General features: G+C 42.6%; 1 protein-coding gene across 2 annotated transcripts; it reads right to left on the reverse strand.

Moving 5' to 3' along the window:
• Positions 1-947: 947 nt before the first annotated feature.
• On the reverse strand, positions 948-26694 carry LOC310837640 (monocarboxylate transporter 2-like). 2 transcript variants are annotated; one of them, XM_083724552.1, is made up of 5 exons: positions 26608-26694; positions 23601-23864; positions 9496-9639; positions 6024-6881; positions 948-2018 (listed from the first exon to the last, which is right to left on the reverse strand). In XM_083724552.1, exons 2-5 carry the CDS (start codon positions 23815-23817, stop codon positions 1717-1719), a joined length of 1521 nt encoding a protein of 506 aa, XP_083580678.1. In that variant the 5' UTR covers positions 23818-23864; positions 26608-26694; the 3' UTR covers positions 948-1716. The 2 variants fall into 2 exon arrangements, with proteins under 2 accessions (XP_083580678.1, XP_083580679.1); XM_083724553.1 differs by lacking the exon at positions 26608-26694 and adding an exon at positions 24346-24721 and having other exon boundaries at positions 23601-23855.

The following is a 26694-nucleotide window of genomic DNA, read 5'->3' on the forward strand; positions in this document are numbered from 1 at the left end:
GAAATGGTTGCTGAATGATCAGGTTAGGACTATGTATTGTGCAAAAGTCTTAGGACAGGTTTTTGTGGAGGCATTCTGGGACAATGCATGAATTGGGGTTTGTACAGTCTAGCTGGAAGTTGTCTAAATCTAACCAGAATTTACAGGCCAGACAACAACAACAACAAAACAGTGTATCTGAAGAAGTGTGCATGCACACGAAAGCTCATACCAAGAACTAACTTAGTTGGTCTTTAAGGTGCTACTGGAAGGATTTTTTTTGTTTTAACAAAACTTTGGTAAGCTTTATATTAGCAGTGAATTACTGTTTATGTTAGTAAACATGAAACTGAACTGTGTAGTGCAACCTAGTCATTTGAACTGTATGTTGTTCTTATGCAGGTTCATAATGTTAAGACCTCATAGGCCTAGATCCAGAAAACTCTCCTGTTGGAAAAAGTGATGAGCAACCATCACATGACTGGGTCCGAATGTCAAATGGGTGTTTCTCAACAAGAGTAGTCAGTGGCAACACTTAGCTCTCTTGGTCTCTCTCTTCACTTCTTTTGTTCTGTGCACCAAATCGCCCCAGAGGAGGCCAGCTGTGTACACCCCAGCTATACAGCAGGCACTGTGAATTATAAGCTATGAAAGAGTAATGAAAATACGAGCATCCCTTATACCAAGTCAAACCGTGGATCCTTCTAAGAAGAAGAAGAAGAAGAGTTTGGATTTGATATCCTGCCTTTCACTCCCTTTAAGGAGTCTCAAAGCGGCTAACATTCTCCTTTCCCTTCCTCCCCCACAACAAACACTCTGTGAGGTGAGTGGGGCTGAGAGACTTCAAAGAAGTGTGACTGGCCCAAGGTCACCCAGCAGCTGCATGTGGAGGAGCGGAGACACGAACCCGGTTCCCCAGATTACGAGACTACTGCTCTTAACCACTACACCATACTGGCTCTCTCCTAAGAGAGCACTGTCCACTCTGGCTAGCAGTAGCTCTTAGGAAGAGGCCCTTTTAAAAGAGGATTAGACAAATTCATGGAGGACAAGGCTACCCTGGTGGGTATTTTCTACCTCCACAGTCAGAGGCAGATTTTGAACACCAGTTGTTGGAAACGGCAAGAAGGGACAATTCTGTTGCCTTTGGGCTTTCCCATATTGCAACTGATGATGAGCTGGCCTGATCCAGCAGGCTCTTCTTATGTTTTTTCTCAGGCCTGGTACTCAGTACCTTTTTTTCTAGAGATGCTTGGGATATTCTGCACACAAAGCATTTACTGCTGATCTGTGGCTCTTCTCTTTTAGAGGCCATGGAGAAGGAATGCTGACTCTCCAACGTAGAGGATCCACTGTGGGTGAGCAATTTCCCCAATGCCATGCAACTTTTCCTACAAAATGTTCCCTGGTTCTTCCATTTGAGTGAGGGGCACAGGCACGAAGCTACGACATAGGCAGTTATCTGGGACTAAACAAGGAGGAAAGTATTTGCTGCCTAAGTGGCTGGGAAGGCTCTAAGCTTATACAGATTTGAAATAGTGTAGTAACGAGCACTAAGTAGCATTTGCTGTGTGCTCGTAGGAAACTGGGCTTGTTATTTGCTTCTAGGCTTTGGGAGTCAGCGGGGGGCAGGGAGGCAATAGTGTGTGAAGGCCATCTATAAATGCTGTACATCTGAAGTCACTTTAAGAAATACGAAAGAGCTATTTCCCATTCAGAAAATCAGGTGATGCAGATTTAGGCTTCGCTTGTGATGTTTGCCCCATTCTTTAGTGCTTCCTCTTCACTTCCCAGAGGGACTGCTTCGGGGCCACCATTCATCTCTTCTGCTCCCGTGGCGTTTCCTTCTGCAGTTACTGTCCTTACGGGTCCATCGTCCTTCTTTTGCGCTTCAATCTTTTTCCTTGCTTTCTCCTCTTTTGCAAGCATTCTGTAGTTGTAGTAATTCATAATGAAGAGGAATAGCCCAGCCAGCACCATCACTGCCCCACACTTGATGAACATGTATTTGTAGTCCCCAAACATGTCAATGAGAGTTCCTGCGAGGGGAGAAAGAAAAAGGGTTGTCAATCAACCAAAAAGGAACCTTAACAGGATTAATCATTACTTTCAGCCTATTCAGCTGGATAAATAATCAATCAAGCATGTATTAAGTAGTAACTCCAGCCCCAAAAAACAAACAGATCAAAGGTTGACTAACTGTACAGTTTCACAGAGGGGAGCACTAAGCCTTGTACGTACTACACAATGTTTCTATGACCCAACAAGGCTCTGAACCCAGATTGACAAAGTCTCAGAACCAAACTGGCCCCTGAGATCATCCTCTGAGGCCCTTCTTCATGTGCCTCCTCCATTAGAGGTACGGAGGGCGGCAACATGAGAATAGGGCTTTTCTGCAGTGGCCCCCATGTGCAAGTGTGTGGGTTTCCTCCCTCCCTCAACTAAGGGTTTAGTTAAAAGGCAGTGCCAGAATTTTAAGGGAGGTTAGAGTTTAGTATGGCAGGAGTTAAGGAACAGAGTTACTTAGCAGTGGGTTGGAGAAAGAGTCAAAAAGCAGGATGCCAATGTCTGTTTTGAATCCAATGTTGTGGCTACAGTAGAAACCAGAACTACTTGTAATGCAATGCTGGAGATCCCTTCATTAGATTCAGGTTGTGTTTATGTGTAAATATATCATAAAGACATCACAGCCTCCTCTGTGCTTCATTGTCTAAAACAGTCAACCTTCTTATACCTACAGCCCACCAATGCATCTTTCTTGATGGTAAAATTTCCTTACCGCTCACCAGTGCTTGATGGAAGGAGGATTCAGCTTGTGCTGTAGAACCCCCTACCGCCCAGTAGCGGAGCTTCATGTTCCGGCACCGGGGGGTGGAGAGCAGGCGGGGGCAGGGCTGATGCGCGTCCTGGGGGCACGGCGCCCAGCACGGGCGGGGGGGCAGCCATGATGGCACCCCACCGGGACTGCACTGCTGGGAGCGGTGCGCTCCCCCTGCACTCCTCTTCCTCCGCCAGTGCTACCGCCCACCTAGAATCCTGAAACGCCCACTATGGGCAGTAGGGACCAGCTTGACAACCCCTGGTCTAAAAGGAAACACAGGCCCTGGGTTAAAGCGCACCTGCAACCCCTGGAATTTTGCGCCTCTCGGAGATCAGGGTAGCGTGTAACAATACTTTCTTTTGCCTGTCCTAAATTTTCCATTCCGGCTTCACTGGATGACCATGAGTTTCAGTATTACGAGAGAGTGAGGAAAATGTCTCTCTATCCACTTTCTCCACAACTTGCATAATTTTATATACTTCTATCATGTCCCCTCTTGTTTGCTGTCTGCCCCCCACCTAGCCGGAGGCTAATTGCAGTAATTCTCACTTTCTGCTAATCAGAATGACCTAGAGGTCTGCTAAATACATTTCACCAAGCGCTTTAATGAGGAGAGTACTGGAGAATTCAGCAATAGAAGAGTCTCACCCTGTTCCCCCCTTTGAGAGTAAGGCAATGTCATAAAGCACACCAGGAACAATTTACTTAGTTCATTAAAGCAAAACGCAGTGGTAGGTTATTAAATGCCAAAGAACCAATCAATGCGCTGCTTATTAAAATGGAGGAAACAATGCTGCAAAACTCATATTGCAAACTATTACACAGCAGTTTCTGGCCTCATTACCAAGCTTTAGCAATTAGCTAAATCTGCTTCATAAAATTGTATATAACTTGGGAAATGGCTGCTTTAAAACGAAATCCAAGTTATCCTGAATGGAATAAAGTTTCCCCTCAAAAGGAAGCTAATGTGCAGGTGTTCTTCCATGCAAAGGACAAAAAGGGAAGAAGTGAATTGCTCATCGAGGTAATAAAACAAAACAAAAAAGGGGCCTGCATTTTTGTAAATCTTTTGAATTACACTATCGGAGGTCCTTTTGCCTGGCAATGCTTTTGGGGTAGCATAAGTTACAATATTACCCACTAAGCAGTTGCATTTTAATAGTTATATCTTCTAACCCACCAACCATCTAGGTAGGAAATGGTCCAAAGCCATTTCAGTCCCACTGTAATCCATAGGGATAAAGTAAATTTAAATGCAAGTGGAGCTGTTCTGTTAATTTGTGAATGCAAACCACAGAATCCAACACAAACCCTGTGCAGTGAGAGGATGGCACTGATCCTATATATTACTGAGCCTACCATATTTGGTCATTTATGTCCTTGTTGAAATACTCTCTTTAGTCTAGCACTGAGACAAAAAAAAAGTTTAGAGGCAACTTTTATCCTATAACTATGAAAAGATTTATATCTAGCTAAATTATCCCAAGGTCTGCAAAAGACTGCTGCTCTCATAAGTGTGTAGAATACTGTAACAGTTCCCCAAAACATTTACTAAGATCAACCACTTGCAATTTACTACCACCCTGGTACATCACATCCATTTCTCTTCCCTCTTAGTTCAATTCGTTTCTCTTTTCATCTTAGCGCAACTTGCACTGGTGCTGCAGTAAGTACCCAGTGGGAAAGTGCTGGGTTGGATCAGCCCCTCCCTCTTGCCAGGCCTTGGCAATGCATACCAGACCAGCCCCTTCATTGATTAGAATGGATTTATTATGGGCTGACTTTGCATCTTACAGCAATGGAACCAAGCAGGAGAGCTGGCTGTTGCAACAACTCAAATTTCATTCATGAGAAGCGGCACCATTTATGTCAGGGTGTAATTAAACAGTAGAGCTGAATGCCGCCTAGATGCATTCCTATGAGGCAGATAAATAAATCTTAGTACTAATCAATGTGCTGCAGTTAAAATGCCAGCAAATACTACGTACTTGGTGTGCACGTGCCAAGTTAATATCACAAGTCACCACCAAAAGCTTATCCACAAGGCTGTTCCCTAGGGGTACCACCATTTTGGAATTATAGCTCTAGCAAGTTATCTGGGAACATGGCCTCATACGATAGTTGCAGAACACAACAAGTGTTAACAGGAATGGCACCTACTAATGAAATGATGCTTGCATTGTAATAAAACTGAAACCCATTGTCACTGAATCTGTGGATGGTTAAAGGGATTTTATTCTGAAAGTTACATGAATATTGCATCTAATTTCCCCCTTTCAAAAGTTTTGTCATATTGACACAACTCCTGCAGAGCTTTCTTGTAGAGAGCAGATTTTGCTATCAGAGGGTTTCTGTTGTTGTTTGAAGTTAATAAGCTTTTGAATGAACAGTTATACCTCTGAAGAACAAAAAGCAGGGATTATACAATAAAAACATGTGTGGATTCCAGCACTTGCAACCAGCTCCTCCACCCACCCCCAGCTCTGGAAGGTTTCGTATTTGTTTAGAACTGTTTACTGAAGAGAGGCCTGTGTAGCTTCCTGTGTAATTGACCATATAAACCCCTGTTGCCCAACCTGAATTCTTGGTATGACAGAGGGAGAGAAACGTGGCTAGAATTCACATGTCCGCTCAGAAATAAGTGTTACTAAATTTAAAACGTCTTAATTCCTAAAAGCAAACATATAAAGATAACAACAATGTGTCACTCTTCAAATTCTAATCTATTATCTACTCAGTTTGCCAGCAGAGGAACCTAAGGTCTTGCAAGGCTACATCTCAGCAGTGGAGTTACATCTTAGCTTGCAAATACCTTACATTTAAGCAGCAGAGATTTCACTATGTTCATCTGAATTTGTTTGAAGAAGAAACTTTGATTTGGCACTTCAGCTCCACAAGACCCATTTCAATTAGTTTGCAGGGGAACTGAACTTTCTAGGTGTGCTGCATTTTCAACCAGGGGACAGAGCTCATGGTGGCCAATCTTATATCTGTTGCCATTCAAGCTGCAATCTTACCTGGGAGCATGTCCCATTGAAACTGCATTGCTGGAAAACTCAAGGAAGGAGAGTTTGGTCCAGCAAAAGAAAGAAATGGTGGGTCAACATTTGAAGTGGTGGAGTGCACCTTAAAACCTGATTTCCCCTACTCAAAGTCAAAGAATTCACAGATCTGTTCCCAACTGCAAACAGAAGAATGAGCGGAAGTATAGAAATATCCTTACCCCCAATAGGTGGCCCAAGTAAGATGGTGCAGCATTCCACTATAGTGACGAGTCCAACAGCACTTGTGAATCGGCTGGCGCCAACCAGGTCCATGAGAGTTTCAAACAGCATTGCACAAACCATACCGAAGGCCAGCCCGTAGAAGATGGAATACACTACCAGACCTGTATAGCCTGTTGCTAATGGGCACAGCAGATGGCATGTGCCATTAAAAGCAATGGAGAAGCTGAAGAAATACTGAATCTTTGGCCTGACCCACTTGCTGTTGGCAATGAGCCCCGTAGCTGGCCTAGCTATCATATCGACTATTGCCAGAATTGAAAGGAGGAAAGCTGCTGAATATTCATCAATCCCAAGGTGCTTTGCGTAAGGAGCCAAAAAAACAATAGGGGCAAAAAAGCCCAGAAACATCAGCACATTCCCTACCAAATAGATCAGGAAGCCCCTGTGCTTGAAAAGAGATAAATCAAGGAATTTGTTAAAGTTTTCGCAACAGTCTTTCTCCTCCTTCTCTTCGTCTCCAGGGTCAGCCATTTCAGCTATGCCCATATCAAGCTGTTCTTTAGCTAAAGTCTCTTTTGCTTGTTTATTTGTTTGCCTCTCAGAGGGGCCAGCTGGTGCGCCAATGGGCCTGAAGAGGGCTCCAGCCACACAGCAGTTCAGTAGTATCGCCCCAAGAATGAAAAAGCTCCCCCTCCACCCAAAGTTGTCGAAAAGGAGCTGGTTCAAGGGAGCGAGTGTACAAAGCATGACAGGGCTTCCTGCCATGGCGAGGCCATTGGCTATTGGACGCCTCTTCAGGAAGTACTTTCCAATGATGATCACGGAAGGCTGGAGGTTGAGGGCAAGGCCCAGTCCTGTAACACAGACAGAGATAGAATTAATTCAGAAGGCAAAATGTGCTCCAGCACAGCAGGGACTGACCATGTGCCCCAGAGGGGTAGCCATGTTGTCCTTCAGCATCAAAGACAACAAAGGAGCCTCATGCCCCCTTGCGACTAGATTTATTGTAGCATGATGAATGAGGTATTGTTCTCAGTGGGGAAGTGTATACCTACACACACAAGCTAGAGAGGGAAATGATAAACTCTGGGGTCAAATGGCAATGAAATGCAAAAAGAGCTGTCTGTGACAATTCGATTAAAGCTTAAATGTATGCAGAAGAAGCACAAATGATCATTCACACCAGCAGTAATTACTGATAATACAATCAAGCTAGAGCAGCCATGTTAATTAACATCTGTAATAGGATAGGAAATCGTAATTCTGGATATGTTCTAATCCAGCAGTCCTGTGCTGGAATCTAGCTTTTTAATTCCTTGGTTGCAGAAGAAGAGCTTAAGGTGATATGAGCTTTTGCAGACAACCGTCTTCTTCATCAAAAGATGAAGTGAAATGAGAAAGAAAAGCTAGGAAACCTTTAAAATTTCAGCTCCTGAGGAGACTGTGGTCACTAGACCAGACGTTCTCAGCCTTGGGTCCTCAGATGTTGTTGGACTACAACTCCCATCATCCCTGACCACTGGTTCTGCTAGCTAGGGCTGATGAGAGTTGTAGTCCAACCACATCTGTGGACCCAAGGCTGAAAAAGTTGCACAAGATTGTGTATCTTTCTTAGTTTTTATATAAGTTGAACTCTCTTGCCATCCCCCAAAGAATCCTGGAAATGGTAGTTCGTTGTGCATGCTGAAACTTCTTTCTCAGAAACAAAACAAACAATTGTCCACTCAGCATGAGATCTGAAATCTGGATTCTAAGCTTTTTCTTTGTTTTTTAAAAAAAGCTTGGTAGGAGTAAAAAGATTTCCTGTATGCCAATGAATTCTCCAACTACTCTCAAGATTCCATCCACAAACTAGATTCAGAGCAAGCCTATGCACAGAATAATGTTGAAGGAAAATCTCTTCAAGAAAACTCGTAATTGTGCATTCATGACAGCAACAAAAGATACCACATATGCCATATATGCAGATGGAAATTTTACAGTGGAATGTTTGTGTTTTATAAGTACACACACAAAGTATTTCCTTGCGCTGTTAGAAACTATGACTCACGTGTGAGTTGAAGGGGATCAACAGCCATCTTTGTTTCCTTCAACCTGTCCACAATTTTTTTTTTATTTTAAAATTAAAGCCAGGCTGATAAGTTGAGTATAGGAAAGAAAAAAGACCCTCAAAATTCAGATGCAGTAAAAGAATTTAGTATACCAAGTAATGTAATGTGTTATGTTTAAACTCTAAAGAGCCAGCATGGTGTAGTGGTTAAGAACAGTGGACTCGTAATCTGGTGAACCGGGTTCACGTCCCCACTCCTCCACATGCAGCTGCTGGGTGACCTTGGGCCAGTCACAATTCTCTGAAGTCTCTCAGCTCCTCACTCACCTCACAGAGTGTTTGTTGTGGGGGAGGAAGGGAAAGGAGATTGTTAGCTGCTTTGAGACTCCTTAGGGTAGTGATAAAGCGGGGCATCAAATCCAGACTCCGCTTCCTCCTCCTCCTCTAAATTTTGCTCTTGGTCAGTCAGAAGGCAGAACAAGGAATAGGGATTCAGCCTGTGCTGAATAGGGTAGCACTATCCCTGAAGATACACACTAGCAGTTTGGCTGTGCTCCTGGACTCAGCCCCAAGCATGGATGGCTGCAGCAGCCAGAAGTGCATTTTCAGGGTTAAAACCAGTGTGCCAGCTGCACCCATTCCTTCAGACGTCCGATTTAGCAACAGTGGCACACACCTTAATTACATCCCATTTGGATTGCTGTAACGTGCTCTAGGTGGGGCTGCCTTTGAAAAGTGCTCAGAAACTGCAACTGGTTCAAAGAGCTGCAGCCAGGTTGCCAACTAGGTCTGGCTATAGCGAGCATATGTTACAGCAGTTCCATTGGCTACCAGTCTATTTGAAGTGCTGGTGATGACCTATAAAGCCCTATAAGGCCCAAGGTATCTAAAAGACCGTATTCCCTCATACAAACCTGCCCAGGTTCTGAGATCCACAGGAGAGGCTCTTCTCTCGGTCCCACCATGCTCACATTTGGTTATTTGGAGTACAATTCCCATTAGCCCATTCCAGCATGGCTATGCTGGCTGGGGGTGGCAGGAGCTGTAGTCCCAAAATGTCCAGAGAAGGAGGAGGAGGAGGAGTTTGGATTTGATATCCCGCTTTATCACTACCCAAAGGAGTCTCAAAGCAGCTAACAATCTCCTTTCCCTTCCTCCCCCACAACAAACACTCTGTGAGGTGAGTGGGGCTGAGAGACTTCAGAGAAGTGTGACTGGCCCAAGGTCACCCAGCAGCTGCATGTGGAGGAGCGGAGACGCAAACCCGGTTCACCAGATTACAAGTCTACCCCTCTTAACCACTACACCCCACTGGCTCTCAGAGAGCACCACATTGGTGAGGACTGATTTAAATATCCTCATTAGACATCTGCAGTGCCCATTATTCTAAGGAAAATAAAGAAAGGTTTCGTTATTACCTGTGATAAGCCCAGCGCATAAGTACAGTTGAAAAATGCTTGTGCAGAAGGATGCAGAAACCATCCCTATGCCACATAGCAAGCCTCCCAATATGACCACCGGTCGGCTACCGTAGCGGTTCACCAAAATGCTGCTGATGGGACCTAAAAAATAAATAAAATCAAAGTAGGAAAATGAATCCCCAAATCAAACATTTATGGGGGAAATATACTTTCAAAGGTAAACTGGTTAAAATCGTTCAAAGTATTCAATAATGCTCAGGTTATTAGCAAGAGCATGGCTGCATGGTGCTTTTTGCAGGGGCATAGTATGATCATTCATGACATTCAACCGCTATACATCAGATGCCTCGTGGTCTCCTCCCATCTGCAAACCAGAAGGACAAGCTATGTGGGTGAAAATATGCTATCAGTGCAAGGTTCTTCCATGTCATGTTGCACTCATATATCCTAGCCCTTTTGTTGTTGCCCCCTCCATGAAGAACAAACCATACCTGAAAAAACTCTATAGTCATGCCCAGGTTCTTCCATAGGTTCCTGGCAGAAAGCACGATGTCTCCCCCCCCCCCCCATTTTTTGGGTAACACCATATCACCCGGGAATTTAATGCAAGGCATTTTTTAAAAAAGCATCCTTCAGTGAACATGATCTCGGTGTCGCAACAACTGTAGCAAAGTGACATGAGAGCTACCACAACGAAATAGGAAAGCAAAGTTGTTTTGTGAAAATGAAAATGTGATTTCGAACACGGGAGGAGTGGCTGTGTTAACCTGCCGCAACGAAAAACAGGGACGATCCTTGTGGAACTTACAAGGTCTAACGAAAGGAGTCTGGCATAAGATCAGAACCTACTTCACCAAATGCTCACAGCCTATTATCACAGTTGGCAGATTATCCATATTAGCTATAGCTATGGAGAAAGAGAGAAAATAGAAAGAGGGAAGCCAAAGGGCCATGGAACGCAGGAGGTCCCATAGGTCTGTGACATTTCCATGCAAGGTTCAAGTGTAAGTTAGTGAGATACGGTGGCCATGCACAACAGCAATAATTGGCACAGCTAGGAATATCACCAATTGCAGAAGTTGCAAACGCTTACTCAGCTTACACTGTATACATTTCAGCTTTGAACAGAAATGTCATTTCACATAATCTGCCAACTGAAATAGCGCGTTTCATTCATTTGATGAAGCATGGCTCAAGCTGCTGGAAGATTATTCCACAAGTGCATCTATTAATCTCAAAAAGTGTCACAGGACTCTTTGCTGTTTATGACGCCTAACTGCCACTTTAGATAGCAGGGAGAGAGAGATCAAAAGAGTGGTTCATATCATCATAGCCGTGTGCAGGTTTAGGCCCTGATTCCATACTCCTTAATAAAAAAAAAAATTGTGGGCGGCGGTCGTCCTTCATGCTAAGTGTCTTCTTTTCTTACTGTTAAACGGAAAGGGGGGGATTCATATATTTCTGTTTCTTAATTAGGAGAGTTAGGTGAAAATGAAGCTAGGAGAAACAGCTGGCAAGGATCTGGCACACTCATAAAGCTGCCATGTGCTTGTCTTGACCTTGCCGCAGAAGTGGCAGAAGCGTTGACAGATTCCCCTGAAAAGTTTTAGAGCTGAGGAAGTAGCCTCTGAGGTCTAGTCAACAGCTGCTGAAGGTTTTATCAATACGGCCTACAGCTTTCAAAAACTGGGCGGGTGGGGGGCGCAGAGGGAGAAATGCCATCTGAGAACAATCAGTGGCATCAAGCAGCCTGCTGTCTGGTTCTTTCTAATTGGGGGGGGGGCCAAAGGGAATACTCTGGCTCCTCATCACACCCCAAATACACTAAGAACACTTGTTTGCATGCCTTCAAGAACTGGGTGTGGGGTTTTTAGTGCTGGGTATTCTGCAGACAGAAATAACCAAATGCACTGGCCTTCTTTTCAGGCCCCAGACCAAGTCAGCGAGACAACCAACTACTACACTCCTCCCTCTCAATGACCTTTTGAATTCTATGTATTCTATTAATCATCTGTCACAGGAGAAAAGGAATGAAAAAGTGAAGGGAAGCAAGGAAGCAAACAAACAAACAAAAACCCTGGCATGTTTTTCCCCTTCTTCTTCTTCTAGTGCTGGAATTAAATGCAGGACTCAGTTTGATGCAGGGATCACCTGGAAGAGCCATAGCTCAGTTGCAAAGCACATGATCTGTATACAAAAGGTCCCAGATTTAGTCCTTAGCATATCCAAGGAGTGGGCCAGGGAAATACTCCTGTCCAGGGGCCTGGAAGGAAGGAGGGAGGACTGATGCTTGTTGGTGTAAAAAGTACTGTGCTAAAATAACCGATGATGTGATTTGGGAAAAGACAGCTTCATACGTTCATAGCATGTGAAGCAATAATAATGGGAAGTCATTCTGTGCACAAGAATACATTTCCCACGCCACTGAGTAAACACAATCCATCTTCCAACACTTGAGATTAGCATTTCTTAGCATGGGTGTATGGCTTCCAGGCAGGTACTGAATATGCTTGGCACAGAAACTATTCCTTGCTCAGGTGCAATAATGTCAGCTGTTCAGTCCTGTATTGTGATCCTTTGTTCACGCACCTGAATCTATGCAGTTTCCCCTGCTGAAAATGCAACAGCAGCACCAACCTGTCCAGGGTATATAGGCAAAGTGCTACTGAGGCTTTGGGAGGAATCTATTCTACCTGTTATTAAAAGCTTCCTTCTTGTGACTTCTACCATGGGACACAGAAACATGCTATTTACTAAATTACTTATTAAAACCACTTTGAGGGTTGTTGTTTTTGTATAATCAACTGGTACAGTGGTACCTCGGGTTACACACACTTCCGGTTACAGACTTCGCTAACCCAGAAATAGTACCTCGGGTTAAGTACTTTGCTTCAAGATGAGAACAGAAATGGCGCTCTGGTGGCGTGGCGGCAGCGGGAGGCCCCATTAGCTAAAGTGGTACCTCAGATTAAGAACAGTTTCAGGTTAAGAAGAGACCTCCCGAACCAATTAAGTTCTTAACCCGAGGTATGACTGTATATAACTTTTATGAAAGAAAATAAATAAAATAATTAAGGGGCAATGGTGAGATCAATTTGTCAGTAACACATCAGCCATGATGAAAACTGAGTTAATATTGCCAGAAATCACTAAGAATACATTGTGAGGGGTCATTGTCAAATGAGATTTACTGCTGAGTAGGTGCTGAAGAAGGATCCTGGTTGTGGAAAGGTTGCTAGATTATTAAAGGATTTTTTAAAAGGATGATTTATAGGATGATTTTTTATATAGATAACTATGTACAGATAGTATAGATTATTTTGTCCCTGGTGATGGGCATTTCCCTCTGCTCCACTTCATGGTGGGAAAGAAATGCCTCTGTACTAAAAGAGCCCTACTATGGATGCAAGCTACAACTCGGTGGAATTAGTGCTGATTTGACCTACTGAGAAAGGTTTACAGCTGTATTCTGCAAACAAGTGAGCATGAAGAGCCTGGACTTAAAACAGTATAACCCTGTTTACCGATTGGGGAATTGCAGCTATAGCCTTCCTGCTTCAACCGCTGCATCATTAATGGACATTCATTTAGCATTGGAACCTAGCAAAGTGCTTTTTTGGTGCAATACTCCTTTATTCATCGTTGGAAGAGTCTTGTTAAGGCTTCTTTGCAGGATCAGACATACGGGAGTAGCAACCTCTTAATTCGACATGACCTCTCATTTGTTTACACATTGAAGGGTGAGTTAACGTCTTAAAAAAAAGAGAATCCTTTTCAAGAGCCCTTCAAAATGCTCTTGGCTCAACTCTCCTGGACCCCAGCATGAGTGATTATGTAAATAATACCAGTGCATCATTTCTGGTAGACAAGAGGCAGAAAGAGTGCAGATTTGCCTGCAAAGGCAACTGACCTATGAATAACTCATGAGTGGTTGGAAAGGCTTGTTTCTATTGACAAACGTTGCTGATTCAGAATAGTAGGTTTTGTAAAAATTGCTAAGGTAGGTGATTATTATTCCCATCTAACAGATAATGAGCAGAGGCTAAGAAGTAGGGTATCGCCCAGTGCATTGTGTGTTATGCAAAACCTATGATTCTGTGGTCAAGGCAGCCTGCAGATCATCTGCACACCTTTTGCAGTAAGTCACCACAATTATTTTTAGTGTATTTTCAGAGGAATGAATAGCACCAGCATTGACAAGTTAATGAGATACTGCCATTTCTTTGTCACTGACATAGAGTTAACTAATAACTGTGCCAGAAATAAAAGCTCGGGGGGGGGGGGGGAGGTGTTCTTCCAAAAAACGTGAAAGGAAATGTTCCATGTTTTGAGTTTAGCAACTAGTTTGGGGTGCAAGTTTCTCTGGATGGGTGACTGAGATGACTAAAGGTTCTTTTACTTACTATAATGCCAACTCCAGCCTGCCATTAAGCAGGTGAACAACCTGGGTTGTTATCAACCGGAAAATATGAGCTTGTCTTTCAATGTCCAGAATTTGTTCTGGAACATATGAAGTGGCCTTAGATCATGTCAGACTAATTGTCTGCCTAGCTGACGGCAGCTCTCCAAAATGTCAAGCAGCCTGCTGTCTGCTAACCACCACTTGCTAACTGGGCCCTTTAAACTGCCAAAGATTGGACTTGAGTTCTTCTGCATGCAAAATATACACCCCCGCTAACATTTGTTTATAAGGGCGTTTATAAACCACCAACTCATAATGAAAATATTGTGGCAGCCAGAAATACAATAAAATATCATAGAATGATAAAAAACAGGCATGAATGGCTTGAACAACTAGAATAAGGTCTGGAAGGTGCAATCTCATTATAGCACTTCTATGAGATCACTCAGGTTCCTGCATTTTTACACCACTTGTTTTAAATAGTGCCCATGATGTTAAAAGCGGTCCACCTGCAGACATGAGTGTAGCCAAGGGGAAGGCAGGGGGCAGCTGCCCCCCCCCCAAAAAAATCAACACATATCAATACAAATCTGAGGTTCTGCCCCCTAAAAAAAATCCTGGCTACGCTCATGCCTCCAGATTGTTTCTGTCAGTCTCCAACCTTTAACTGAACAGATGTGTCTTGCCTTAAAGAAATCAGAGTCTCCGCTGAATCCAGTAACAGCATGCTAGGTAAAAATTAGTGGCAGCGCTGACCAGGGATAAAGTTAATTAATAGTGAGAAGTGCAAGCTCTGATGGAGCTTGCACATTTGTGCACAAACTGATCTCCTGCTTTAAATGCAAGAGCACATGAGCAGTCTTCAATAAATTCTTAACTCCAAAATTGTCACCACTGTTCTCATTCTCCCAGTTTAACCTCATAAGCTCTGCTTAACTCACTGCCTGAAGGCAACAAAATGACCCCATGGGGAGGTGGGCTGGTTCAGGTGCAGGGGACTGGAGGCGGGGTTTAAATAATAATGTAGAATATCAAATGCTATTTATTTGTGGAGGCGGAATTAGCAGCCTCAAAGCAGCTGCATATCTTACTACGGAATACAGAATATACAATATAAAAAGAAGTTTTAAAAATACACCATTCTCCTATGTCAGTGTTGTGTGTCCTGGGGCCAGATGATTTCCAGTGGAGTCAAAATCAGTCACAATATTTTTGTGCTAGACGTCAACAGGCTGAAGCTCAACAGCAGTCAAGTCCATGGTCTATATACCTGCTATGGGCCAAGCCCATACTACTAAAGAAGACCAAGTATTAGCACAAAGCAAACCAGCATGATGAGAACCACGGGCACTAAACAAGCAGAGACACAGCAGTGAACACCATCCCTAGTGCCAACCCTACTTAGAAGACAGTTGTTTGATCTGGTCTATGAGTGGCTCATGTGTGGGGAGCAAGAAGCCTGAGAGGAAGGAAAGGTTTAGAGGAAAAAGGTGCAGAACTGTGGGAAGAAAGAAAAAAGTATATGAACAGAGTCAGACTCCACTTGCTTGGGCCAGTTCCTGTTTTTTGCTATGCTCCTTAATACAGTAATCAACAGTTACAGTTTGGAGCTTTTCCCACTGGGCTTCTTAAAGAGAGAATGGGAAACACCCCCTAGCTACAGCCCTGCATGATTGCAAAGAGTTAACCTTCCTCTCCACTGCTAGTTCATATTATATTTTAAGTCTATCACAGCTCTGTTATATTCCTGTCCAGCGACCTCGATAGCCACAGTGAAAGGCAAAATTATGGTTTGTAGTGCAGCGTCAAAACACAGGAACATTTCACCTGAATTGATAGAGCTATTGTTATTGTTAATCATAACTGTGTTAGGTAAGAAACTTACCTAAATGACTTTTTTTAAAAAAAAAAATCAGATTCCAGACACTACTGTTGCAAACCAAACTTGGATTTGCGTACAAAAGCAAAGGAAATGCAGTATTATAATAAAGCAAAAACCAAAAAACTATTATGTTTAAACATTTGTCTTTTAAAATTAGGGGTGCAATCCAACTTTTGCTTACAGAACTTCCTGTTGAAATTTCCTGTTCAAATCCCTAGACTGTCCAAGTATTTGACATGGGATTGAATTGTGTACTTGATGTGTGTTTGTCTGTGTGTTTTAAAAATATGTTTTCAGCTTTCAAATACGAATAAATGTATATATCAGTTATAAGGGAATTAGGAATGCCCATATAATTTTTTTTTTTAATACAGGCAGCAGAAATGTATACCTGGAGTAGCAAAATTCCTAATATGCATTAAATAAAACAAATGTGTCATTTTGATCTGCAAATATTCACTGTTTTACCTTTAATGTCAGTGGAACTTGAAGCAGATCTCTGAATGCTAAGCTGAATCCTCAGACACATCTTTCAGTGGGCTAAAGAATGAGGTGCATTATTTTAATGCTTTATTTATGCCCCGGTTAGAATGGGCTTTCTGTACCTGCCACTGTAATTTATAGTAGCAGCTGAATAATAAAGCATAGTTATGAAGTTTTGGATGAAAATGCTCAAGGTCAGCTGTCAGCTTCCAGCTTCCTAGGTGGAGCAGAGTGACCTACAGCCCAATGTCTGAGAATATGTTCCTTGCTTGAGACTGAAAACTCCAAAATTAAGTTTGCTTGGTTGACAGTGCAATCCTGAAAATGTCTGCTCAAAAGTAAACCTGATTTAGTTCATACAATCATAGAATGGTACGATACGATACGATATCTTTGTTGTCATTGTCCCTTGCGGAACAATGAAATTGAAAAACTACATAAAACTACATAAAAACTACATAAAACTACATAAAAACTACATAAAACATTCAAAAACCCCTAAAAACTCTAAAACCCCATTTTAAAATACACTATACTACAGAGACCCCTTATGCTGCGTTTAGAACCAGAATTGCATTAACGGTGAAGTTGGAAGGGACCATAAGGTTCATCTGGTCCAGGTAAGTATGTACAGAACTGCAGAAGCTAGTTGTTTTTTCTTTACAGAACATTGTTCGCAAAGACGTTCCTTTGTTAGGGCAAAAGTACATGTTACAAGAAACACAGCAGCCCTGTGACTGACCTTTATTAAGCCTGCAGGAGAATCTTTGTGAATCTGGAAGAAGAATTCCTTTTTTACCATAGAGATTTGATACAGACTTAAGGAGAACCTGCTGGATCAGGCTAGAGACCCATCTAGTCCAGCATCCTGTTCTCACATGCAGGAGCCAAGCACAACAGCACTCTACCTCTCTATGGTTTCCAGAAATTAGTATTCAGAAGGTTACTGACTAGAACAGTGGAGGCAAAGTATAGCCATCAGTAGGCACTGGTAGCCTTATGAATGTCTCCAATGCTCTTCTAGATCCATCAAGATCATAGTTATCCTGTGGGAGCAAATTCTGTAGCTTATGCACGGCATGAAGAAGTATTTTTGTACGTTTCTTGAACATTTCAACATTTAGCTTCATTAGATGTCCACGAATTATAGTGTCATGTGATACAGAGAAAAACTTTTCTCTATACACTTTCTCTACACCATTTATAATGTTATAAACTTCTATCATGCCACCTTTTAACTATACTAAAAAGTCCCAAACTTCCTCATAGGGGAATTGCCCCATTCCCTTGATCATTCTGCTCTCTCTTTTCTGAACTTTTCCCAACGCCACCATCTCCTTTTTGAGGTGAAATGACTCAGACAGGAGACGCTATTCCAAATGTGGTTGCACCACAGAGTTCTAAAAGTTAAGATATTAACATTTTTTTAAATTTTCAACTGCTTTCCTAACGATCCCTAGTACAGGATCTGCCACATGCTGGGTTGACATCTTCCTCATCAAACCATCCACTATGACCCCAAGGTCTTGTTCCTCATCAGTCCCTGCCAGTTCAGACCCCATGAACTGGGATAGATCGGTATGAAAAGAAACTGAAAACCACTAGTTCCGTAAATTTCACTTTCTGGCGGTTGGAAGGTAACACTGGTCCCCTTTAACATGCCACCGCTTTAGCCAACAATGTTGCATGTTTGCAAATTGTTCTCTGAGACCACGAAGGCTAGGAACATAGCATTTAAAAGGGGGAACAGACAAGCTGAAGAAAACCCCCTAGAGTGGAACAGTGGTGAACAGACTTTGTTTGTTTGTTTTTAATGCTCAACTTGTGATTAGTCCCATGATTTCAATAGAATTGTTCATGTGATGAAAGTTAAATGAATCTGGGAACTTCCTGAAACTTTCAGAGGTTCAACACAAGACTTGATATTGTTTAACAATGTTAATTATAGTGAATGGCTTCGATATAAAGTGCCCCACGTGCGAATGGAAAGCACTGCTGCTTGCACCTGGGGAGGTTGCCGACTCCTCTCCAGTTCCCCACACAGCATCACAACCATTGTGTGGAGCCCCAACAGACTTCAAAATGGCTTTTCATCAGAGTGAAGATTCCAGGCGGCATACAGAACACCATGCTTTTTTTTAAAGCTCCAGTGCCCTTAAATTCCTCCCTGATCTTATAGGTAAGCCCAATGAAGATGTTAACATTGCAGACTCCGGCTTACAAACTGGGAGCCAGGCTTCCTCCTCCCCAAGCGGATACAAATTTCTCAGCTTTCATCAAATGTAGCCACGGCTTAGGACTATATATCCGCAACAAAGCTTGCAATGGTTAACATTAGATCGCCTAATGATTTGCACATCACTTCAAATGCTGCTTGTGAAAATAGCTTCAGGCAAATAGATTTGTTCTGCCTTGTTCAAAAACAAAGGCGGAGCAGATAGCACGCCATGCAAACAGTGACGTCCAATGGCAGAGTGCCTCTGTAATGAGGATCATGAAGAAGAAATGAAGGCAAGCACATCTATGCTATCTGCAAATGAAAGCTATTATTATCAGACCGAAAATCAGTTTCTCCTCCACCCAGTACAGCACTCAAAGACAAACCAGCATCAGCTGGCATAAATCAGCGCAAAATTGCATCACTCGCGTTATGGCACTTATTCACCATAGTTGTTTTTCTCCTGTATTATCTTACAGCAATACATACAAATTCTTTTTTAAAAAAAATGAGGAGCCTTGCTGAGAAAATATACCATAGCTGTGCATATTCATTTGTTTGCAGGTAGATATATAATGCCACATTATATGATGTTGAGGGTGAAAAACACGAGGCCAAAAGCCAGAAGTCAGGCAGAAACTGTTGAACATTTCATGTGTATTTCAGGGAGCCAAGGAGAGGCAAACAGCAATTCTCCATTTGCTGTGAATGAAGTATCGAATCAAATGTTTAATTTTCAAAAATAGTCATTAGACTCTTGGTTGTTTTGGGGCCTGTATTTGGTTATCATACCTAGATTAGTGAATTAGGCCTTGAAACCCCTGTACTGTGACTGGTTATCACTCAATGGCTTCAATATACAATATGCTTGTATTTCCACGCTATAAGTAGGGGCAGACTTCTGTAATATTTCATAATACGGCGCACTGTGCAAAGCCCAAATTTGGTGCCCCCAAACGGATCTTCTCAATTTTGGGCCACTCGGCTCAGCACCCTGTGGAGGGGAACCGCCGGCACCGCCCGAAATACAGTGTTGCTATAAGACGTGTCTAACATTTGTGGAAGCTCTTTCTCTACAGTGAAGTGCTATGTTGAATTTTTGTTGTGACGGTTGTCATTTCAGGCATCTCAGCAATGGCCATATGCCTACTTGCAGACATTGCTTCACTGCTTTGCTTTCATGAAACGTATCCTGAATGGGGATACGTTTGCTGCACGTTGCTTTACTTTCAATGGGCTGAGCATTCAGAAGTGCATCCCAAAGTACAGTGGTACCTCGGGTTACATACGCTTCAGGTTACATACACTTCAGGTTACAGACTCTGCTAACCCAGAACTTTGCTTCAGGATGAGAACAGAAATCGGGCTCCGGCGGCGCGGCAGCAGCAGGAGGCCCCATTGGCTAAAGTGGTGCTTCAGGTTAAGAACAGTTTCAGGTTAAGTACGGAACTCGGGAAAAAATTAAGTACTTAACCTGAGGTAACACTGTAAAGGAGAATGAGCCCAGTTGTTTCAATAAAGCGTATGGGAACATCCTATTACTCATTCATCGCCTGTTCACTTTTTCTCTTAGAGAAAAACAAATGAACAGAGTGTGGGGTACATAGCTGTCAAGCGTCCCTTATTTGGCAGGACAGCCCTTTATCCCAGCACCATGTCCTGCTGCTGTCCCTTATTGATGATGTCCCTTAAATAAGCTACTGAAGGTAATGGGGCCCTTTCTGTGTCCAGCTCTCCTTTGTCAACAACAAATTGTTGCTGCTTTTTTGTGTTGAATATATGCTATATGGTAATTTATGGACCTAATAGGTATCTAAAGCCATTTGCATGCAACAAAATATGTATTTTATCAAAGTAGTTGTTGATCCCTTATTTTGGCTGCTGATCCCTTATTTTCGAGGCTGCTGGTCCCTTATTTTCAAATCTGTAAGTTGACAGCTATGATGGGGTAATGACAATCTTCCTGCTTCTTTGTTTGTTTGTGCGCTCTCTCCCCCCTTTTTTTCTTGTCCCCTCCCCAGGTGTTTCACCTCATTGGCCCCAAATGGCAAACATGGTTAGAAAATGTCAGCAGCAGCTTTTGTCCCCTAATCGTAATTGTCATGCAGGGGCAGGGCAATTTTTTGTTGAGATCACAGCTACCACCCCAACAAAAACCTCCCCCACATGACAACTGGCCTTTTAAAAAGCTTCCTCGTGGTCATTTTGGGGGGAAGTCACTGATTAAATGTTGTGCAAAATGTTGGATTCTCCTTCTTACTTTCTTTGTGACGCTGCTTCTTGCACTTCAGAGTTTATGCTAAATTAGCATCGCAGCAGTACAGACCACTCTCTGTTTTTCCTGAACACTCCAAGTCTCATGGATTATTTGTTTGATTTCTATACCACCTTTCATCCAAGGATCACAGGGCTGTTTACAATATAAAAACTCAAAAATATGTAACAGTAACAAACAAAAACAATATCCTGCACATACTTAAGTTTAAAAGACCATGGATTATTTAATTATCCAAAGGCCTGGCATAAGAGGAATGTTTTTGCCTGGAGCCTAAAGAGATGTAAGGAAGGGCCCACGTGATCTTGATTCCATAGCACACTAGCATAAACACTGACAACTGGGAAACACTGGCTTACGAGAGCTTTACCAAAGGTGCCATGGGCTAAGAAGAAGAAGAAGAAGAAGAAGAAGAAGAAGAAGAAGAAGAAGAAGAAGAGTTTGGATTTGATATCCCGCTTTATCACTATCCTAAGGAGTCTCAAAGTGGCTAACAATCTCCTTTCCATTCCTCCCCCACAACAAATACTCTGTGAGGTGAGTGGGGCTGAGAGACTTCAGAGAAGTGTGACTGGCCCAAGGTCACCCAGCAGCTGCATGTGGAGGAGTGAAGACATGAACCCAGTTCACCAGATTACAAGTCTACCACTCTTAACCACTACACCATACTGGTGAAGACCCTCAAACTCAGGACACAAGGGAGAAACATGCTAAGACGCTTGGCAAATCCACACCGTGATCAACTCCCGCCCAGAAACCAATGTCCCACTGTGGAGGATCCAGAATTGGCCTCCACAGTCACTTACAGACTCATTGTTAAAACCGTGTTTATGGAAGACAATCTTACTCGGATACAAGTGATTGCCGAAGAAGAAGAAGAAGAAGAAGAAGAAGAAGAAGAAGAAGAAGAAGCACGATGCTCTGGAGGAAGCAAGTTGTGACTCCAGCTACTCTATTCAACATCATCAATCAAATTCCAGAAACCTTTGCACACACCAAGAAGCCTCTACCAGGGCACTCACTGATTCCCTCTGCCTGCCCTGCCCTTTCCTGCTTAAAATGTGATCAGACCTAGGCAACAGGGGCAGGGTTGTGGATGGGGGAAGGACTGACAAAGAGAGTCACACACATAGAAATGTTGGTGCCCCTGGCCCAGCTGCTCTTTGCACTCTTGCTACAGCAGCATATCTGCACAGGGAAGCCTATTTTCAAGTGCAGATTCTGGTCACGGGTTCAGGGTCAATGTATCCAGGGTAAGAGGAAACACAAATAATCCATCCCCACTTTATATGTTCTACACACGCAATAACCCTCTGTGGATATAACTGCATCATCCTGGATTTCTGGCTTCAGCACAGATTGCTGCATAGAACTGGAACAATCTCTTTAATCAAACATTAACTCCAAGGTGCACTATTGCATTACCAAGGTCTCTTAAATATATATTAAAAAAAATAATGCTTAAACCAGCTGTTTTTAGGTTCCCTGTGCTTCATATCATATTGTCCCTAAACAGAACTATAACAATTTCTGTTTATCTTGCAGTTTATTGTTGGATACTAGATAGCACCTTTAAGAGGCCCGAAAGGGTGGCAGAAATAATGCATGTTGCAATAAAAATATTAAAAGGGGAAAAGTCACAAGAAAGTGAACTGAATTTGTTACAACCCTGTAGAAAACACATTTTGAACAAGATGAAATGAGCTTTGTAGACACAGTCTTGCAATGACATACCGGCACACACAGCGCTATAGAAAAACATAACACAGGTATTTGGAGAAAACTCATTCTTGCTGATGCAAGCAATTAAATACAATCATGAACACACAACTGTACTCTCTTATTTGAACCTGCCTGGGTTTTGAGGTCTTCAGGGGACGCCCTTCTCTTGGTCCCACCACCCTCACAGTCAAGCTTGGTGGGGGTGTCAGAAAGGGCCTTTGGACTTTGCAACACCCTCCCTAGAGAAGCCAGACTGGCTCCCTCCTTGTTCTCCATCCACCAGCAAGTGAAGACTATCTTGTTCCAGCAGGGAGATTGGCTGCTTTTAGTTAAAGGGGTGATGCCATGCTGTTTTTATTGTAATTATTTGTATGTTTTAAACAGATTTTATGTACATAGATAGTTTCAATTCTATCAATGTTTCCTTGTTTTAAAATTATTGATTTGTCTGTGTTTTTAGCTGTGTTCTTTTTTATCTGTTAGCCACCATGAGTTCCCGTCAGGGAAAAAGGCAAGGTATAAATAAACATATATATAATGATAATAATTGCTCTTCTGATTTTTTAAAAACTTTTTTAACAGATAATTTTAACTTCACTGAATTTCTGCATTATTTCATATTGTGAATCACTTTGTTATTGCTGCAATGAAAACTGGTACGTATTTAAAAATAAAATGAAATAATTAATACAAAGCACATTTGACCTCAGTAGTGCCTTGCAAACAATTCCTCCTCTTGCATTTATATGAAACTGCTCTTCAGTACCTATTGTGTTATACTGCTCAACAACTAAATTTCCCCCGTTTTTATTACTGCGTGGCCTTCAGTAAAGTTCAAAAACTTATCACCCCTACCAACACAGAATCCCATCTGATTATTTAAGGACAGCTCTGAATAATTTGACTATGATTATGTGGTTGTTTTCTATGTTTCTCAAAATATGTCACAATCTGAAGAGTAACACAGATTGATCACGAGTACTAGTATATTCACACACCAATTACGAGCATTTCCCCCCCTGAAGTAATTCCAACAGCCCCTTGTTCTCAAGTTAATGTGGAGTTGATCAACCTTCCATTCCCAAGTCAAATCAAAGCATTTTGTTCTGGTTTTACTCACCTCCGCCGTAGGTAGCAGCCAACATAATTGAAGACACCCATGCAATCTCACTGTATGATGTGCCAAAGAAATCTTGGATTTCTTTGAAGAAGATTGCTATGCCTTTGGGGAAAGCATATGAAAATCCAATGGATATGAATGCTCCAAAGACCACTGCCCATCCCCATCCTCCATCTGGAGGGGTATAGGCTTGGCTTGTGTCTGCTGGAAGTGGCATGTCAAGGTTAAGTTAATTCCCTGTAATTCCCTTTTTTTCTGGAAGCCCTGAAAAACAAAGTGCACACTCACAGTCTTTTATCAGATTCCCACATATAGTTAACTCAACTCTCACACACATTATTACCCAATCTCCCTTTCTCATTCATCTTGGTCTTATTATTATTATTATTATTAAATAAATAAATCAAGAGGCACAACAGGTATTTCTGGAAATCTTATCTTAGGAAACGTTTACCTGCCTATGCTTGTCAGGCTTCTTTCACTGGAGTTTATTGACAAACATGGATGGGATGGGATCTCACTGTTGCCTCTTTCCACGATACAGCCAACACCCACATAATCAAACTGATGATTATGATTTCTAAGAAAATGAATTATTAATATGTGGGTTGATGTGTTACAATCTTGGTAATGTTATTGCTTTTTTAATGTTATTTACTCCCAAAGGAGCCCAGGGTGGCAAACACAAATAATATTAAAAAAAAAAAAATCTGCAATAGTTACAAACTGGGAAAGAAGCTTCTACAGTCATACCTCAGATCTCAAACGCCTTGACTCCCGAACAAATCAGCTCCTGAACGATCAAATCCCAGAAGTGTTCTGGTTTTTGAATGATTTTCAGATGCCAAACATCCGGTGTGGCTTCCGATTGGCTGCAGGGCTGTGCTTTGGTTTTCAAATGGTTTCAGGAGTCGAACAGACTCCCAGAACACATTCTGTTAGAGAACCAAGGTACGGCTGTATTTTAAAAGCTTGTTGGAAGAAGGTCTTCACTACATGCTGAAAAAACAACTTATATGGCGCCTGTCTAATATTTAATGGGAGGGAATCCCAAAGAGTAGATGCCACAACGCTAAAGGCCTAATTTATATATAGTGCAAAACAGAACTCCCGCTCTTGTTCTTATTATGTATTTGGTGTTCTGTTTTGCACTTTTATGCTGTGATCCAGTCTGAGCCATAAATGGGCTGAGTATCTTTAAGGACTGCCTGCCCTACTTTGAGGCTGTCCAACCATTAAGGACCTCATTGGGTTCTGGGTGCTTCCAACTGGGTAGCTAATGGAGAGAGGCACCTTTTCTATGATGGCACCTCATCTGTGGAAATCCATCTTTGTAAAATCTACTTGGACTCTATTCAGGCACCAGGTTTTTGGTTTGTTTTTTTTTAAAAAAATGTTATATACCTAGGGCTTTAATTGTGTTTTTTAAAATGAAGTTTCCTCTTCTTTTTAATCTGCTGATGACTATTGTATTAGATGATTTAGTACTGGTTTTTGTATACTGTTACCGATTTTAAAAGAAACAGTAGCAAGCCACCTCAAAAGCTACTGTTGGTAGGCAAGATATAAATATTTAAAGCAAATTTCAAGCTCTACTTTGAACTTAAGCTAATGGCAAAATCGGGGTTGATTTGAGTGCCTTCGGATTTCTTTTCTCTCTTTTTTTGTACCCATAAAGCCCATAGAAGTTAATTCTAGATTCCTGCAGGCAACTTACTAGCTGGTTGGCCTTTTCTATATGAGCATCAAGGTGTTGTTTTTTTAAAAAAAATCCCTTTACAGTAATTAACTTCAGAGGTGGTTATTACGGTACCTAAGGCCAGAAGCCATGTTAAAACCAGTTCTTTGTCTCTAGGAACTCTTCTTGAACAAAGGTAGCCGACTAAAGCTGTAAACTGAGGCAAGAATCTGATACAATCTATTCAGCTTTTCCCAAGCGCTGCTTCCACTGTTTTTTTTGTTTTCTCACACACTCATGGCATATGACACCAGAGGAAGGCCTCATATGATTTTATTCTACTAAATACAGTAAGCCAAGGGGGGGGGGAGTGTTCTGTAATAAATGCAATCTGCATTATGTGCTCTGACGTGACAGCAATATGCATGTTATTTCTGGCCCTGTGTCCTGAGCTGCCATTGTTTGGGAAGGAGACCAATACACAATCACACACGCAAACTTCTCCGCAAGGAATGCAGATGCATACAGAAAATACATTGCACAGCACACTTACGTAGGACATGGTCCCTTCACATGTGAATTAATATGTACAAAATGCATGTGTGCGATTTCTCTGTATTTTAGACTTGTGTGTGGCAGCGTGCAGATTGAACAGTTAAAGCACACACGTATTACCGTGCTGCATCTCACAGAATAGGCAAGCTGCACATCAGACTGTGGTGTCATACCTCAGAAAAACTGCCCCAAATGGCCTAATATGTCCTTTTGTGGCATTGATGTAGAATAGGAGGGAGAGAGGATATACACAATTCAGGCAGGGGAAGCCAGTGGCCTCCTTTAACATGTGACTGCCCTTAACATGATGTGTGCATACTGTCAATTTAACCTCAAAGTTATCTATATCTTGCAGGAATGCTGGTCAGTAAATGAGTCACACACCTGGCCATCAAAGGGGCAACTGAATTTTCAAATTCACGCTGCAAGAGGGGGGCTGGGGGGCCTTGTAAGCGTCTGCGCAGGATTCCTGCTTCTACACGCCCCGGGCCAGCAACAGCTGCTACGTATAAATGCAAAAATAATAATTTTCTCAAGCTTCCCCGATATCCGAGGAGGATAAATAGCGCGCGCGCGACGCCCTCCCCACCAGGCACACGAAAGCAGACACGCTGGCATACGGCGCGCACGCAGCACCGTCCACGATGCACGCGAGCGCACTCCTCGAAGTTGCCCTCTTTGCTACCCAAACTCCCGAAGAAGTTTGGCGCGCTTTCTCCGTCCGGGGCTCAGCGCCTTCGCCTGCGGAGCCTGGGGCGGCGCTGCTCTTCTTACCTTCTGCTCCCTCCGGGTCGCCCGGTGTCAGCGCCCGAGTACACGCGGCGCCTCGGAGCAGCCTCGCGGGAGGGAAGCGAGGAGGAG

This window comes from Podarcis gaigeae (assembly GCF_964106915.1).
Source record: "Podarcis gaigeae genome assembly, chromosome: 2".
Lineage (NCBI taxonomy): Eukaryota > Metazoa > Chordata > Lepidosauria > Squamata > Lacertidae > Podarcis > Podarcis gaigeae.